General features: G+C 35.7%; 1 protein-coding gene across 1 annotated transcript in view; it reads right to left on the reverse strand.

Annotated features, from left to right (window-relative positions):
• LOC104396969 (lipoxygenase homology domain-containing protein 1-like) overlaps positions 1 to 13629 on the reverse strand; it is a 156807-nt gene that overhangs the window by 42867 nt on the left and 100311 nt on the right. The window contains exons 33-40 of the mRNA XM_010006882.1: positions 13299 to 13450; positions 12132 to 12200; positions 10720 to 10798; positions 9092 to 9223; positions 8417 to 8598; positions 7393 to 7479; positions 3513 to 3645; positions 2110 to 2249 (exon numbers count right to left, since the gene is read on the reverse strand). Coding sequence (XP_010005184.1) covers positions 2110 to 2249; positions 3513 to 3645; positions 7393 to 7479; positions 8417 to 8598; positions 9092 to 9223; positions 10720 to 10798; positions 12132 to 12200; positions 13299 to 13450 — 974 coding nt within the window. The remainder of the gene's footprint in view (positions 1 to 2109; positions 2250 to 3512; positions 3646 to 7392; positions 7480 to 8416; positions 8599 to 9091; positions 9224 to 10719; positions 10799 to 12131; positions 12201 to 13298; positions 13451 to 13629) is intronic.

A 13629-nucleotide genomic window follows, 5' to 3' on the forward strand; every position in this document is an offset into this window, starting at 1 on the left:
CAAAATAAATAAGCTGAAGAAAACTTTCATTGTTGACAGTACAAAAACAGGTCACCTAAAACAAAGGATCTGCTTGGGAAGACACTCAGCATTCTGCTATTGCTCTGTATAGTGGCCTTGATTTCTTTAAAAGTAAGAGCTGTATTACTGACTCTGTATTAACGTCCAGCTTGAAACTGCCATAAAAGTTATTGTCTTTACACCTCCAGGTTTTGTCACAGACTATGTGCCTTTATGTCTTTTATTAAGTCTACTAATGGCCTATAAACATTTGCCCTCAAAAGTGCCAAAAAAATTAACCTGTATTTTTATCAACCAGGCAACCAGCATCACAAACTTCTTCCTATATTTTAAGAGCACAGTTTGGCCTAAGGTAGTAGGATTCTGTAAAAGTGACATTTTAGAGAGAGGAAAAAAAAAAAAAAAAAGAAAGGGTAAAAAAAAAAAAGGGTTCTAAGATTCTGTACAAAAAGGAAAGAATAACATGTCAAAATACTGCGAGTAGCAAGACTATGGCCAATTAAATACGTCCCAATGCACAGTAATTTCACTAGGTACCAGGACACTAAATACTTTTATCAATCTAGGACTAGATTATTGCTGTGAAAAGGAGACATTAAACATTTTTTAAAAGATTTATTTAATTTTCCTCAGTAGTTAATGAAAAGGCAGGTAAACTGTATTGAAATATATATGCTTACCTTTTCTCATTCTTGCCTAAACACTTAGCTATCTTCTTTTTACAGTGATAAATGAGTGACACAAGGAAGGTAAAAAGATGCAGGCAGATCATCAGGTAAACCAGTAGCTGAGCTTAGAAATTAATGTAGGTTTTCTGGCTGTGAATGCTCTAGACATTATTCCACACAGTCCATTTCAAACAACAGTTTTCTGAAAATGTCACCTAAGAGCTGAGTCAACAGAATTTGACAAAGAAGAAAAAAGAGAAGCAGAGGAAGTGATGGCAAATTTTTAAAGAGGTTGCAAATATATTATTAGAGCATCAGAAAAACGTACAGGAAAATGTAAGTAGGACAATTAGGGAGATGTTCTTATACACAAGGAACATTGAACAATCCAGAGACAGAACAAGTGCGCAGAGGATAGAGATCTATAAAAACTAAAATAGCAAAGAGAGGGTGACAGAGGAAAAATAATTCACTGGAACTTTTAGTAAAGAAGAAGGGAAATAAGGTGAAACTGGTTGCAGTACAGTCCATACTACCACAGGAGACTGTGAATACTCATCACATTAAAAAGTTTACACAAATACACAGAAGTAAAATTATCAACGAATATGGAACACAAGGATGGCATGGCTGGTTTCTATGCTTGAGAAAATATTTTGACATCAAGAAAACAAATTGTCTAAGGGCAAGGTTAGCAAAGCAGTGGAACACGTTGCCTGGGAAAGTTATGTTATCTCAGTCATGAAAGGTCTTAAGAAATGGTATGAAACAAGTATAGAAGATCCTGTTTTATTATACAGTGATCAACTGAAAAGTCTCTTTAAATCTCATCTACTCATAATCCGGCCTGAGTCCAGGGTATGTGTGAACGTGTTGTGTAGATACAGTCATTAATATGGTAATCAGCAAAGGTTGACCAGAAAGTCTCTCCTAGGACTTATCTTCAGCAATCACAGAACGTTTACAAGGAGCTTTACCTGTTTGCAATTGTATATATAAATTGATTAATTAACATAGAGTAGCTAACATACTTAAAATCTCTCTTAGAACTATGTCTGGGCAGATCTTTTAATTTTTAAGGAGCAGTCACAGGAAATAGTCCTGATATTTCTATATCAGTTTCACCAATAACTGAAAACTAAACCATGGCACTTCATATATAATTGGGTTCAATTCTAGTTTCTAAGAACAGTTATTGATGTTTTGTGGGTTTCAAGTTTGCTGGTACTTGAACTATTCTTAAACTGTAATTCCAATTCAACTAAAATGTCTACATTTAGTAAGCAACATCTTTTCCACAGGTTACCGTGGAGTTACATCAATTCTTGCATTTGTTACTGAAAAGAAATATTGTATGGGAAGAAAGTCATAAAAAAAACCACAGTAAGCAAACTTGTGAGAAAAACAATTCAGTACAAACCTGTCCTCTTTCAAAATGTGATTGTCTTAGTCTCCTTTTGCAGGAATCTCCCTGGTCTCCAAACACTGTGATAAAAACATCCGCATCAGTCCCCGATGCAGGCAATGATCCCGTATGAACGTTGATCAAGTAAAGAACTTCTGTCATGAAAAATCAGTGACACAAGACATTACCAAATTAGACTGCTCAGCAATGTAATTACCAAATACTATAAATCTATTTTAGGTAAAGGAGTAATTTCAAGACCAAGGAATTAAGTTATAGCAATTGACATTAATGTTCTGAGTTTCATATAGGTTGCTAATTGCCTTACATTAGCACAATACAGCATTAGAGATCAAATGTCCTTTATCAAGCCATGCAACAATCCATGCTTACATTACAGAATAAGAAAATGGTGTAGTAAACCACTTTAGCCAGTGGTCATGGAAATCCGCTGAAAGGATCACACTGATTTTGTAAGGCTTTGTAAAAACCTTCAATTTTCATAGATATTAAAGGACTTAAACCGAGTTAGGATTTATCAACTCTAACAACATTTTACCAAAGAAAACTACAGAAAAAACAGATAAAATCCACTTTTTTTGTTCTGGATCAGCTGAATTCTGCTTTAATCTGACATTTTAATAATTCTGGCAAATATCAGCTAATATGTTCAGGAGAAATGGCTCAGCTATTTATACAGATATGTGTTATTATTATTCTTCGCCACAAAGGATGACTTGCCGTGACTTTTGGCTGAGGAGTTATATAGTACATATTTCTTGAGGCAGCATGTCAGAGGATTTTTTTTTTTATGGGTTCTGTAAGCTCTGTGAAGAGCGAAATGTTATAACAGGCTGTTAAGATGTATTTCCACTTGCAGTCTAGCCTTCAGTTAGACATGAAATGCAAAAGTTTTAAATATTTTAACTAAGACTTCTGTTCGTAGCATAGAATGAATGAAAGTTCTTTTCTAAATATTTTATAAAATGTAATCAGAACAAAGGAAGATACTATCATATTTGAAATACAATAATGAAATGAAAGAGAGCTACTGGAGAAGAAATGGAGCTTAAAGAAAACCTAAAAGAAGATTAACGTTTTTTCTTTTTGTGATATAATACTAATTGGGCTTTGAGCATTTTTCAGACTTTCAAATCGGTAGTTGGCCTAGTGGAAAAAAAAACACGTCAGTTGCCTTAAACCAGAAAACACTGTGTGAACAATACACGTTATTAAAGATCCTGCAGACTTCACTCAGGCATAGTGAATGAACCTTTACAAATAATTTTGAGTGTTTTTTCAATATATAGAAAATGCTTTACAATTGTGTCCCTTGTGTCCATCCCATTAGGCAGTTCACAGTTTTGTGTGTGTGTGCATTTGCTCATGTACTTATTTTTTTCAGTTCCATGGCATACCCCTGAGGGGTGGCTTGTCTGGCTTGACTGCTGCTAGCTCTGTTACAGTCTCAGATCCGTCTTCTCCAAACAGACATTGGGCTTCAGTGTGAAAGCCCAGCTCTTGTTTAGTGTCCATATCTTGTAGCCGAAGCTGTAGGCAGAAGCAGAAGAAGATATTAATTTATCTGAATTATTTCATTTCTTATTTCCTTCCCAACAGAAGCTGACATTTCTTTCCATTGTTAATGCCTACACACACTTTATGAAGCTACCTGGTTCTGCATAACAAGAGCTCCAGTATTTGCTGCAAGCCACTGATTCTGCAGGCTGATGTTTATAGGCATATTCTTCATTGCATAATGACACAGACATAGGACCCATTTGTAAGGAACCAATGAAGGATACAGATTAAAAACACCTGCATACACTTGAAATTCCAGAATGGCAAATGAATGCAGTTACATCATACTCAATAGTATATGTCTATTTTGTAAAAATGTTTGTTTTCCTGATTTTTATTTGTTTACATGTGACTTGCTATATTTCAGATAGGATTTTTGAAATTGGCAGTAATTAGAGGTGCAGTGGCCTTCATTACTCCCTATGAAAATAAGTTATTTGAACAATGAATTCCAATAGAAGGTGTGATCTTAGGTCCAGCTTCCTTCCACCTCACTTTAAATATTCAGTGGAGGCTGAACAAATTAGGTTCCAGATTTGGGAACTTAGAACCTCCAAACCAACTAAGGAAGCATGGTGTTGGGAGCCCACCTAACCCAGCAAGTGAGACAGTCAATACGGAGATCAGATTCATAGGAGCGCAACTCAGATGGTGAAATTAATTTAGTTCAGGCATAAAATACAGAATGAGAAACTATCAAGTATATGCAGAATTGTTTCTGCTAACTTATGTGCAGCATTTAACTTGATACATAACTCAATGACTAAGAGTTTGTAGAAATGGTTTCTTCAGCCTTTAGAATCTGTTAGTATAGAAACATTCTATCCAAGACATTAAAACCAAATCAAAATTAAACAAAAAATTAATCAAGACATCAAGTAATTGAAATTCTTAGGCAGGGATTCCCAAAAATACTGTGATGACTTTTTAGCACTACTGACAACAGCAGCAGCAACAAGTTTGTTGGTACCACTGTTTGGAAATCCTTAGTACAGATTTCCTTACATAGACTTCAAGTGCAGGCTCTGTAATGCATAAGTATTTAAATAATTGAATTATATAATTTAATTTTTGAGGAATTTGACAGTTCCACTCCTAAAAATATTGCCAGATGCTGTTGTCCTTGAGTACCTAGAAATGTAATTACTAAACATTTGCCATTCCTACTTATGCTTTGTGCCCAGCACTTCACAAGATCAGGCACCAAGCTCCCAAATAAAAGTAAATCACCATTTCCAGAATAAAATCATTAATTACTTGAATAAGCAGTTGCAGCCACTTGTTTGCCAATTTTTTGCAATAACTGAATCTTCTCACAGTCTGTGTATAATGTCTCCACAAAAATCTCCTTCCTAACATCTATCAGTGTATGCATCTTTGACTAAATATCAAAAAATAGCACAAACTCCTATCCATATTAAAATTGGACTAAGGTTACCTGCATATGCAGGCAGATGATCTGCAGAAACTGGACTCAAAAAGATGTGTAAATTTATGCAGTCTTTGGACTTAAAATAAAATGTACCTGACAAATTCTTGTTAGTTGCAAGCTTACATCTAAGTGTGAACTTTATCTCCAGATCATAGAGTGTTTCTATATTCTATTTGAAAGTAAAAATAGTTTTATTTTGTTTTGGAAAGGGCCAGAAACTATTTTTTAGCAAGAAAAAGCTACTTATCCTAGAGTACATAAATCTTCAAAAGTTACAGAAAAGACACACATTTTAGCAAAGTTTTTATCATTTGCTACAGAAGTGTACAGAAAACCATAGGAGATAGCAGGAAAAATTCTGGTATTTTGGAGCTGCTGTAAACACCAGAGTAGAGAGAACAGAGAGTAGAAAAAGGAATGTAGGGATTTTATCTCCTTTTTAGCCTTTGCAGTTTCATCTGTAATGGTGAAATTTCAGAAACTTTGGCTATTACTTCTTTCACTTACGGAGAAGGAAGGAAATTCTTTTAAATTGGGACTGGGTTTGGCCACTGATTCACAGTGAGCTTGCACCTACTGGCTGCCTCTTGTACTCTTTCTATTTCTATCCAGCATCTCTATTTTTTACCTCATTGCAAAAGTCACATGAAAGCGAAACCAAGTTGTTACATTTTAGATTATGCTTCCATGTATAAATAATTTATAAACAGACTAAGAAATGAGTAACAGATGTTATAAGCATATTACTGGCACAAAAACTATATGTTATTGTGGTTTATGTTGCGGGTTTTAAGTGCACGAGTAGAAGAGACTGTGCAGATCTATAGCAACCTATTGACTTCTTGTAGATTGTAACAATGTATAGCTACTAATAAACCAAGTAGTAAATGACTTCTGAAGTATTTAAAAGTGTGAACAAAAATCACTCAGCTATTTGCAGAGTTGTCTTTGAAAAGAAAGCAGAAAGCAAACTATTACAATTTCCTGCCGTGTTTTGAGCCACCAGTTCTGGAGGCTGAAATCCTACTTAATATAATCATACAATGGGTATACTGAGGGTAGTGTCAACATATTTTTTTTTAATGCCTGGAGATGCGTATTTAATTTATTTAAAATTACTTTTTAAAAATTAATTTTTCCTATCTATTTTTTCAATTCTTGTATCCTAAACTGGACTACAAAATTAGCTGACAAATAAAAACTTGGGGAGAAATTATGAACAAGATAAAGTACTCCTCCATCCTCAGAGGAGCTCATAAACTCAATCTTCCTTTGAGTGCCATAAACTCAATCGAATTTTAGTCTGGAATAGAGCTGTCTAACATTTCCCATCAGAACCATTTCTGGACTGCTGACTCATTTAGGGAATCACACTTTGATCTTTTAAAACCATTATAGGGTTAAGGCACTGTGTGGCCCAGTTAAGAATAACTTTCTTTTAGTGATTTCAGAACAGTTCAGTGCTATGTCCACAATGCTTTTGGGCCCTTGTCTACAGGCAGAGTTCATTGGCATAGTTTTTCTTTGCATTGACCTTGAAGCTTAAGTGTTTCCCCAAAGCCCAAGTACTATCAGGCCCAACACCTTTCATTCAGTCTTCCTACTCACCTTGAGGAAAGGTATACATTCAAAATCTTGTTGAATCATAAGTTTGGCAGCATTAAATCATTTCTCCATCCCTTTTTATGAGAGATCTTAAGTACATTTTAAACTACAGTAAGATGTTTAAGGCCCACCGGTGACCAGGTTGCAACGAATAAATACTAAAGTATCTGCTTAATTGGTTTCCAGAAGTAGGTTGTTCTGTGTCAGGAGACTGTCAGTATTTCCATGCAGTGATTAACATTTCCTAACATCAGCAGAATACACTGCCTTCCATGTCCTGATGAGCTATGCAGAATGGATCTGCATATCAGTGAATAGGTACAGCTACATGCACTTCGGCATCTACAAAGAGGGTAGATGTACCCACAGAGAGATCAGGAAGCTGTAAACAATCATCTACAGATACCAAGCAACTGAGCCAAAGATGTGTAGCATTGCTAGTGTGGTGCAAAGTGAAGCTAACAATCATAGAGTCATAGAATCACAGATTGTCAGGTTGGAAGGGACCTCAAGGATCATCTAGTCCAACCTTTCTAGGTACAGCTACAGTTTATACGAGATGGCTCAGCATCCTGTCAAGATGAGCCTTAAAACTGTCCAATGTGGGGGAATCTACCACTTCCCTCTCAACTGGTATTATGAAGAAAATTATAAGTCTATATAGAGTGTATTTGGAATACCTTATGAAGCTTAATTCCTCTTCCTAAGCATGGACCAGATAACACAAAGGAAACTTTTGTTATATCTCCAATATCACCAACAATCAACTGTTAGAAAAATAAAGAAAAACCATTAACATACATTGCATGTAACAAGTTGGATTACATACTTTAAGCCCAGGTAAAAAGATAAAATACAATTCAAGGTCATTCATGTTATGGTGAGGAAGTCCCATTAATATTGCAAGTTCATGTGGACTCATATTTGTATCATAACTTATGTTTATATTTAACTGGGAGCAGGAAATGCATGACTGATTCTACATTTCCAAGTCAAATCATATTATTATTTTTTTCTTTTCATTTTCCTATTTGCCTCCTCTTCATCCCAGTCTTATTCTCAAACTTAAATTTAAATTATTAACCCAAGATGATTTTTACCCTGGCTATTGGTTCTGTTCTCAGTTATTCTAGTGCTCAAAAGAAAGGATGATGCTTTCCATACATCATATCATACACTGCTTTTCATCTTGCAGTAGCTAAGCAAGAGATGCTTATATTGCCTTTTTGCAAAAGACAGGTAATGATGTGCAAGAAGAAAAGCCTCTTGAAAGGACTGACCCAGGTTCACACACCTGTCCAGAAGTTGCCATAACTTTGTGTGCAAATTACAGAATTGATATTTGCCCAGACCCAAGCTCAGCTTTTAGGTAGTGAAGACAGATTAGTTTAGATTTGAGAAGAAAGGAAGTATGGAATGGCTTAATTATTTATTGCCTTTCTGCTAAGGCCTACTAGTCTTAATTCAAAGTTAATGAGGCTTTTCATGTCAAAGTTGGCACTTGCTCAAGAGAGCTTTCAGAAGTGATATGTATTAGCCCACGTGTGAGAAGTTCTCCAAGTGCTGTTTATTTAAGACATGGAGAAATAAACACTAACTCTGACAAACAAAAACATATTCCACATGACGTAACATGTTGGCTACGATTCTTACTTTACTGAAAATATTTGGTAAGATTTTGTGGGAAATAAAAAAGAAACCAACCAAAAATGGATTATCATTCAGATTCTGAATTTTCTGTGCAGGAGATTTCCCTTTTCTTCCAAATACAACAACCTGAATATCAGGAACATCTTCAGGTACTTGTGTACAATGCACCCATGTTTGCCATCGTCCTCTGCTTTTAGTATCAACATTTTTTGTGAGAAGAGATGTCACAGATGTTTCTGCAATGCAAATAAACATATATACAGAGCCCATGTTAAAGTTTCAAGGCAGTATAAGCCAAAAGATGCAGGATTTTATTGCCTAGTAGTGCCAGATGTAGTATAGGCAAGTCAGGCAACAAAGCCACAAAACCCTCATTACTCTTTTTAGCCCTGTGGAGGTGTAGAAAGCTAGGTCTGTTGCTTCATTAATCCATGTCACACTCATAAAGGGGCCACACCTGTCTTCTCTGTATTGTTCCACAGACAAGATATGGGCTGCCAGAGGAGACTCTTCCAATACTGTAATCTCCATCTTCTCCGTCCCAGGCATAATCTCTTCCTCCTTGTTTACAAATGGCATGATTCACCTTGGTCCAGGCCCCTGCCCCTAACCATTGGGATAGTAATTCTCAGTTCTGCCTACATTGTGAAGGAACCTTGTACTGGCTCTGTTCTGCACTGCCATGCAGCACTGATTGATGCAAATGAGGGACATTTCTGCTGATGTTACCTTTGAGCGGAATTGCCACTTCTACAAAATCTTTCTTGGAGCGTTTATTGATCCAGTCGTTGTGAACAAACACATATTCAGAAAAAGGGTAGAGGACTTCTTTTACAACAATTTTTTCTAAGAACCACTCATCTGATTGAAAATAAACGGGACATAATTAATTTATACCTTTTAAGCAACAAGATGTCTATGTATGCAGTTATAAGTTTCTATCTTTAGAAAATCAATAAACTGTTTTCTTTTGCCACACTTCAGGAAATTAAGACTCTTGAAAATACACTGGCTGCATATTGGGGAGGTCAATGATGATTCTTTGATCATTCTTTTTAATGTTACTTTCTAGGAAACACATGGAAAAAGAGTCTCTGAATCAGTTTTTCTGAGTCTGAGTTTAACCCCCAGAGTCATTTTATAGTCCTGTTTCTTGGTAAAAATAAACCAACAAGAGACAGCTTATTGTGCTCTGGAGCAATCTTATCTCCATTATCAACATTATCTGCAGAAGTAAGATATATATATGTGCATATATATATGTTAAAATTTTCCCCATGTCCAGGGTTAAACTGTAGCCGTTTTTCTATCACTTAATGTTCCCTCCCTCTCCAGGCAAGAAGGGAAATCAGGAGAGAAGCACTTTGAGTTGAAATTAAAGCAGAATTACCAACATAACAAAATTAATACAAATACCAACATAGATTGTATAAGCTTGTACTGTCGAGCCCTCAGGAGTGGCAGAAGAAGCAGAAGGCTGAGGGGAAGAAATTCCAGAAACAGGAACTCCTCAGAACACCTCCCACTTTATAATGAGCCTGAGATAAGTGGATACCCCTGTCAGACAGCCTAGGGCAGCTGCCCTGATTTAAGTTCCCAGCTGACTCAGGGCTACTAACAGCCTATCCTTTATGGCTGGCCTGTGATTCTGTTCCTGTGAAAGCAGGACACTGTAGAATCTCTGTTTTATTGCTGCTAAAAAACAATGGGCCAAAATTGTAGCCAAAGTATTGAAGAAAAAAATTAATTGATGATGTTCCTCACTGTTGCTATTTGTTTTCAAGAAGTAAGCTACTTTCTTTATCTCCAATGGGTGCTATGGAATTGGAAGACGGACAAGAAAAAAAATGCTGCAGGAATTGCAGTCTTTTCATCTGCCACTCAAACTCATGTATAGAGATCTCTTAAAAAAGAATATATTTCTCATGGGTAAGAAGAAAAATGCTGAGGCCAGAACAGCTTTTCTTCCATGTTTCACTTCCTAGTCTTAGTCCTGAAAAACAAATTATCTTTTGAAGTGAAAATGTTCATCATCTAAAAAAGGAGAGGAAGAAGAAAATTTCAAAAATTGCAAATGCATGATGTCATATTGTTTCTTGAATAAGAAAAGCTTTGTTCACTGTACTCATAAATGCATATTTGCAGATTTTAGTAAAACCAGGCTGGGTACTTCATGTGTAGAGTGCAACAGAAAAAACAGCAAAAAATGGAGAGCAATTTCAAATTTTCTAGAACTTTTAAAAAAACACTTGTGATTTTTAATGTTAAATTTAAGATATTTCTGAAGTTCTAGGATCACAGAAATCTCATAACCTACAGTATCGTTACCATATATTAACTGAAAAAAAAAGGCTGACCTTTTTTTATACTCTTAAATCCAACAAGAACTTCGTTCAACTTGCCAAGGTATACTGCTTTGATTTTGAAAACACCCACCTGCAATATGAAAATTATAAAAAAATATTTTGGTTAAACTTAATATGTATCTGCTTTTGAATATTTATCAGTTTATCCTTTTGTGCCTGGTGATTTCCTTGTATCTCAATGGAAGAAAAATTATCTTGTTTAAACCATTCCATTGCCTTTGAGTTCATAATTAAACATTATGTGCTGTAACTGATATTTTCTGATCCAGTTAATATTATTAATTTTGAAATGGTGTTCTATTTAATAGGAAGCAATTTTGGAACCATCAGACACAGACACTAGCACTAAAGTGCTCATTTCTAATACCTGCATAGACTGAAATAACCAAAACAGATTAATTGTTAGTTGTGTTGAAACATGCTGTGATCCAGAACCTCAATGAGACTGATGAAAATTAGGTGTCTAATAACTGAAAATCTGAAGCCATTTCAGGTAAATAGGAATGAAGTGAATAGTATCTGGGTAGCACTTTGCTACGGAGATGAGGATTTTTCATTGAACTAATCTCTATAGTAGGTCAGATTTTCCACGTACAACTGACTTGCCTGACAAGTAGAACTCATGGAATCTTCCCATTTTCCCCTACTGAAAAATCTTTGTAGTATGTATATCTTCTTGCATATACATGTTTGTCTTCTTTGCACAGTCATCTTCCTTCATTATCAATGGTGCAGCTCACATAAATATGCACACTGACACTAGGGACACAGACAGCTTAAACTGCATACTACTTGTCTTTTTTGAATTGGGCCTGAGGTCTGGAATCCATTCAATCCATTCATTCATGGATTTTGCCAACTCTTTTGGGAAATGAGCTGTGAAATAAAATCCCCAACATTAAGACTATTTTATTTCCTGTGGCTTCATGAGGAATCCTGTTGTAGACAGAAGCATTTGTCTTGGAAAGATTGAGCTGTAAATGCATTTTGAAGACAAAAGATGGGGACTGATTTGGGGGTTTGGAAAAAAACCTATAAAACCATTGTGTTGTTCCTGCTAAGTACAATGACATTAAAAATTCTTGCTACCTGTGAGAACCATACTGATCACAAGAATAATCTAGAAAAAAAGAGCAAAGGCTAAGAACAGAGAATTAGGCATTTGAAGGCAAGTTGAAATAAAGAAAACTGTGAGAGAATGAATACCTAAATGAGTTGTTACTCAAAAAAGTTTCTATAAGATTAGGATGCTATAGCCCAGAATGTAGAAAAGCCCTTTAGAGCCACTAAAGAAAATATAACATAAATTCTTACAAAACAAAGAAAAAAAAAGCTCAAGACAGTTCAGTTTTTTGAAAGAAACTGGAATCAGTCCCTCTTACAGTCTGTGCTGCTAACGTTACCCGTTGTAGCAAGCAGTCTTGCTGTCCACATTTCTCTAAGGTATTATCTTCAAGATATATAACTCCTATCTATAACACCAAAGAGATTAACTTATAAAATTTCCTCTGCTACTCCTTGAAGACAGATGGGCCCTACTGTCCTGTCACTATTATTTTCGGATTTATTTCGTGAAGTACAAGGTAGCCATTGGATCAGTTCTTGGTAAACATGACATTGGGTACACGTATTCTTTTCCACAATGGAGAAAGAAATTACAAGAATATAAAGGAATTAATGACTAGTAAGTATTTTGTTTGGTTTTCACACAAAAACCATTGTGTCTTCCAGAATATTTAGGAGTTAAAAGCAGATAAAATAAATGGAGGCATGTTTAAAGACTAGATTAAGCGTGTTTCCAGCAGATTTCTCTAGTTTTCTGCATCAGAGAACAAACTGATTTGGATTGGCTGGCTATAATGAAATATTCCCTCCTGCGCTCCCCAAAAGAAGATTCCTATCTGCTGTGCAATGATTTTATGATTCCCCTAAAGGAAAAACTAAAAAAATCTTCCAAAGCTAAGCTCAGAGCAAACAGTACAGTCTAGTAAAGTATCAGGTATACATTTCCTTTTGATATGAACTAGGTGTTTCCTTTTGATGTGAAATTTGTTTGGGTTACTTTGTTCTTATGCCAACAACTACTCCAGGAATTACTGTTCTAGGAAAAGCTCTTTAAGTCTGTAAAAGCAAGAATATGTTTACCATGTTTAAAAACAGCAAGTGGGTGGAAGAAGTGGAAACATGAAAAAATACAGCTCTTCTTCTAACACTGACATTAGTGTTCAGGAAAGTTAGCAAGAAAAGATCATGGTCTAAAGTAGGTACAAAGGCAAGATGTCCCACAGAAATGTTATCAGTTCTATCAGTCTGACATATTTTAACAAAGCACTGATGCCTTCCTGGCCTTAAAATCTGGAATAGTAAAATAGAACCTTTAGAATATATTTAGTCCAACTCAAAATTACATAATCAACTTAGATGTTTCACTTTTGTGCAATGCTTATGATGGTTAAAAGCATGGATGCAATCACAATTTTTGATACTCAGTTCATGAAAGGCTTGATGTAAATGTAACTTTTAACAAAAAGATGCTCACAGATTCAGTTATATTTTCCTGATTGTTTTACCTGCCCTCTAGCAAAAGTGACCAGGCTGTTCCTCGAGTTAAGCCATCGTTTCCCTGAGTCGCTCTTCTCTCCTTGTACACAAAGATAGGCCTCACCAGTGACATCTGCTTTCTTCAAGTCTCCTGTGTGCATCTGGATTGTGTATTCCACAACTTCAGAAAAAAAATCAAACATACAAAACCAGAAAGTCAGCAGGAGAAAAAGCTCCCTGTCTTCTTGCCCAACACCTGCATTAAGAACCAATCCCTGGTCAAAACCACTGCAAATTCCATCTGAATCCCCTATCATGCCACAGAACAAAGAGAACAGGTCTCTTCAGTCCTGTGACATA

This window comes from Chaetura pelagica, unplaced genomic scaffold (genome assembly GCF_000747805.2).
Source record: "Chaetura pelagica isolate M959 unplaced genomic scaffold, ChaPel_1.0 scaffold109, whole genome shotgun sequence".
Lineage (NCBI taxonomy): Eukaryota > Metazoa > Chordata > Aves > Apodiformes > Apodidae > Chaetura > Chaetura pelagica.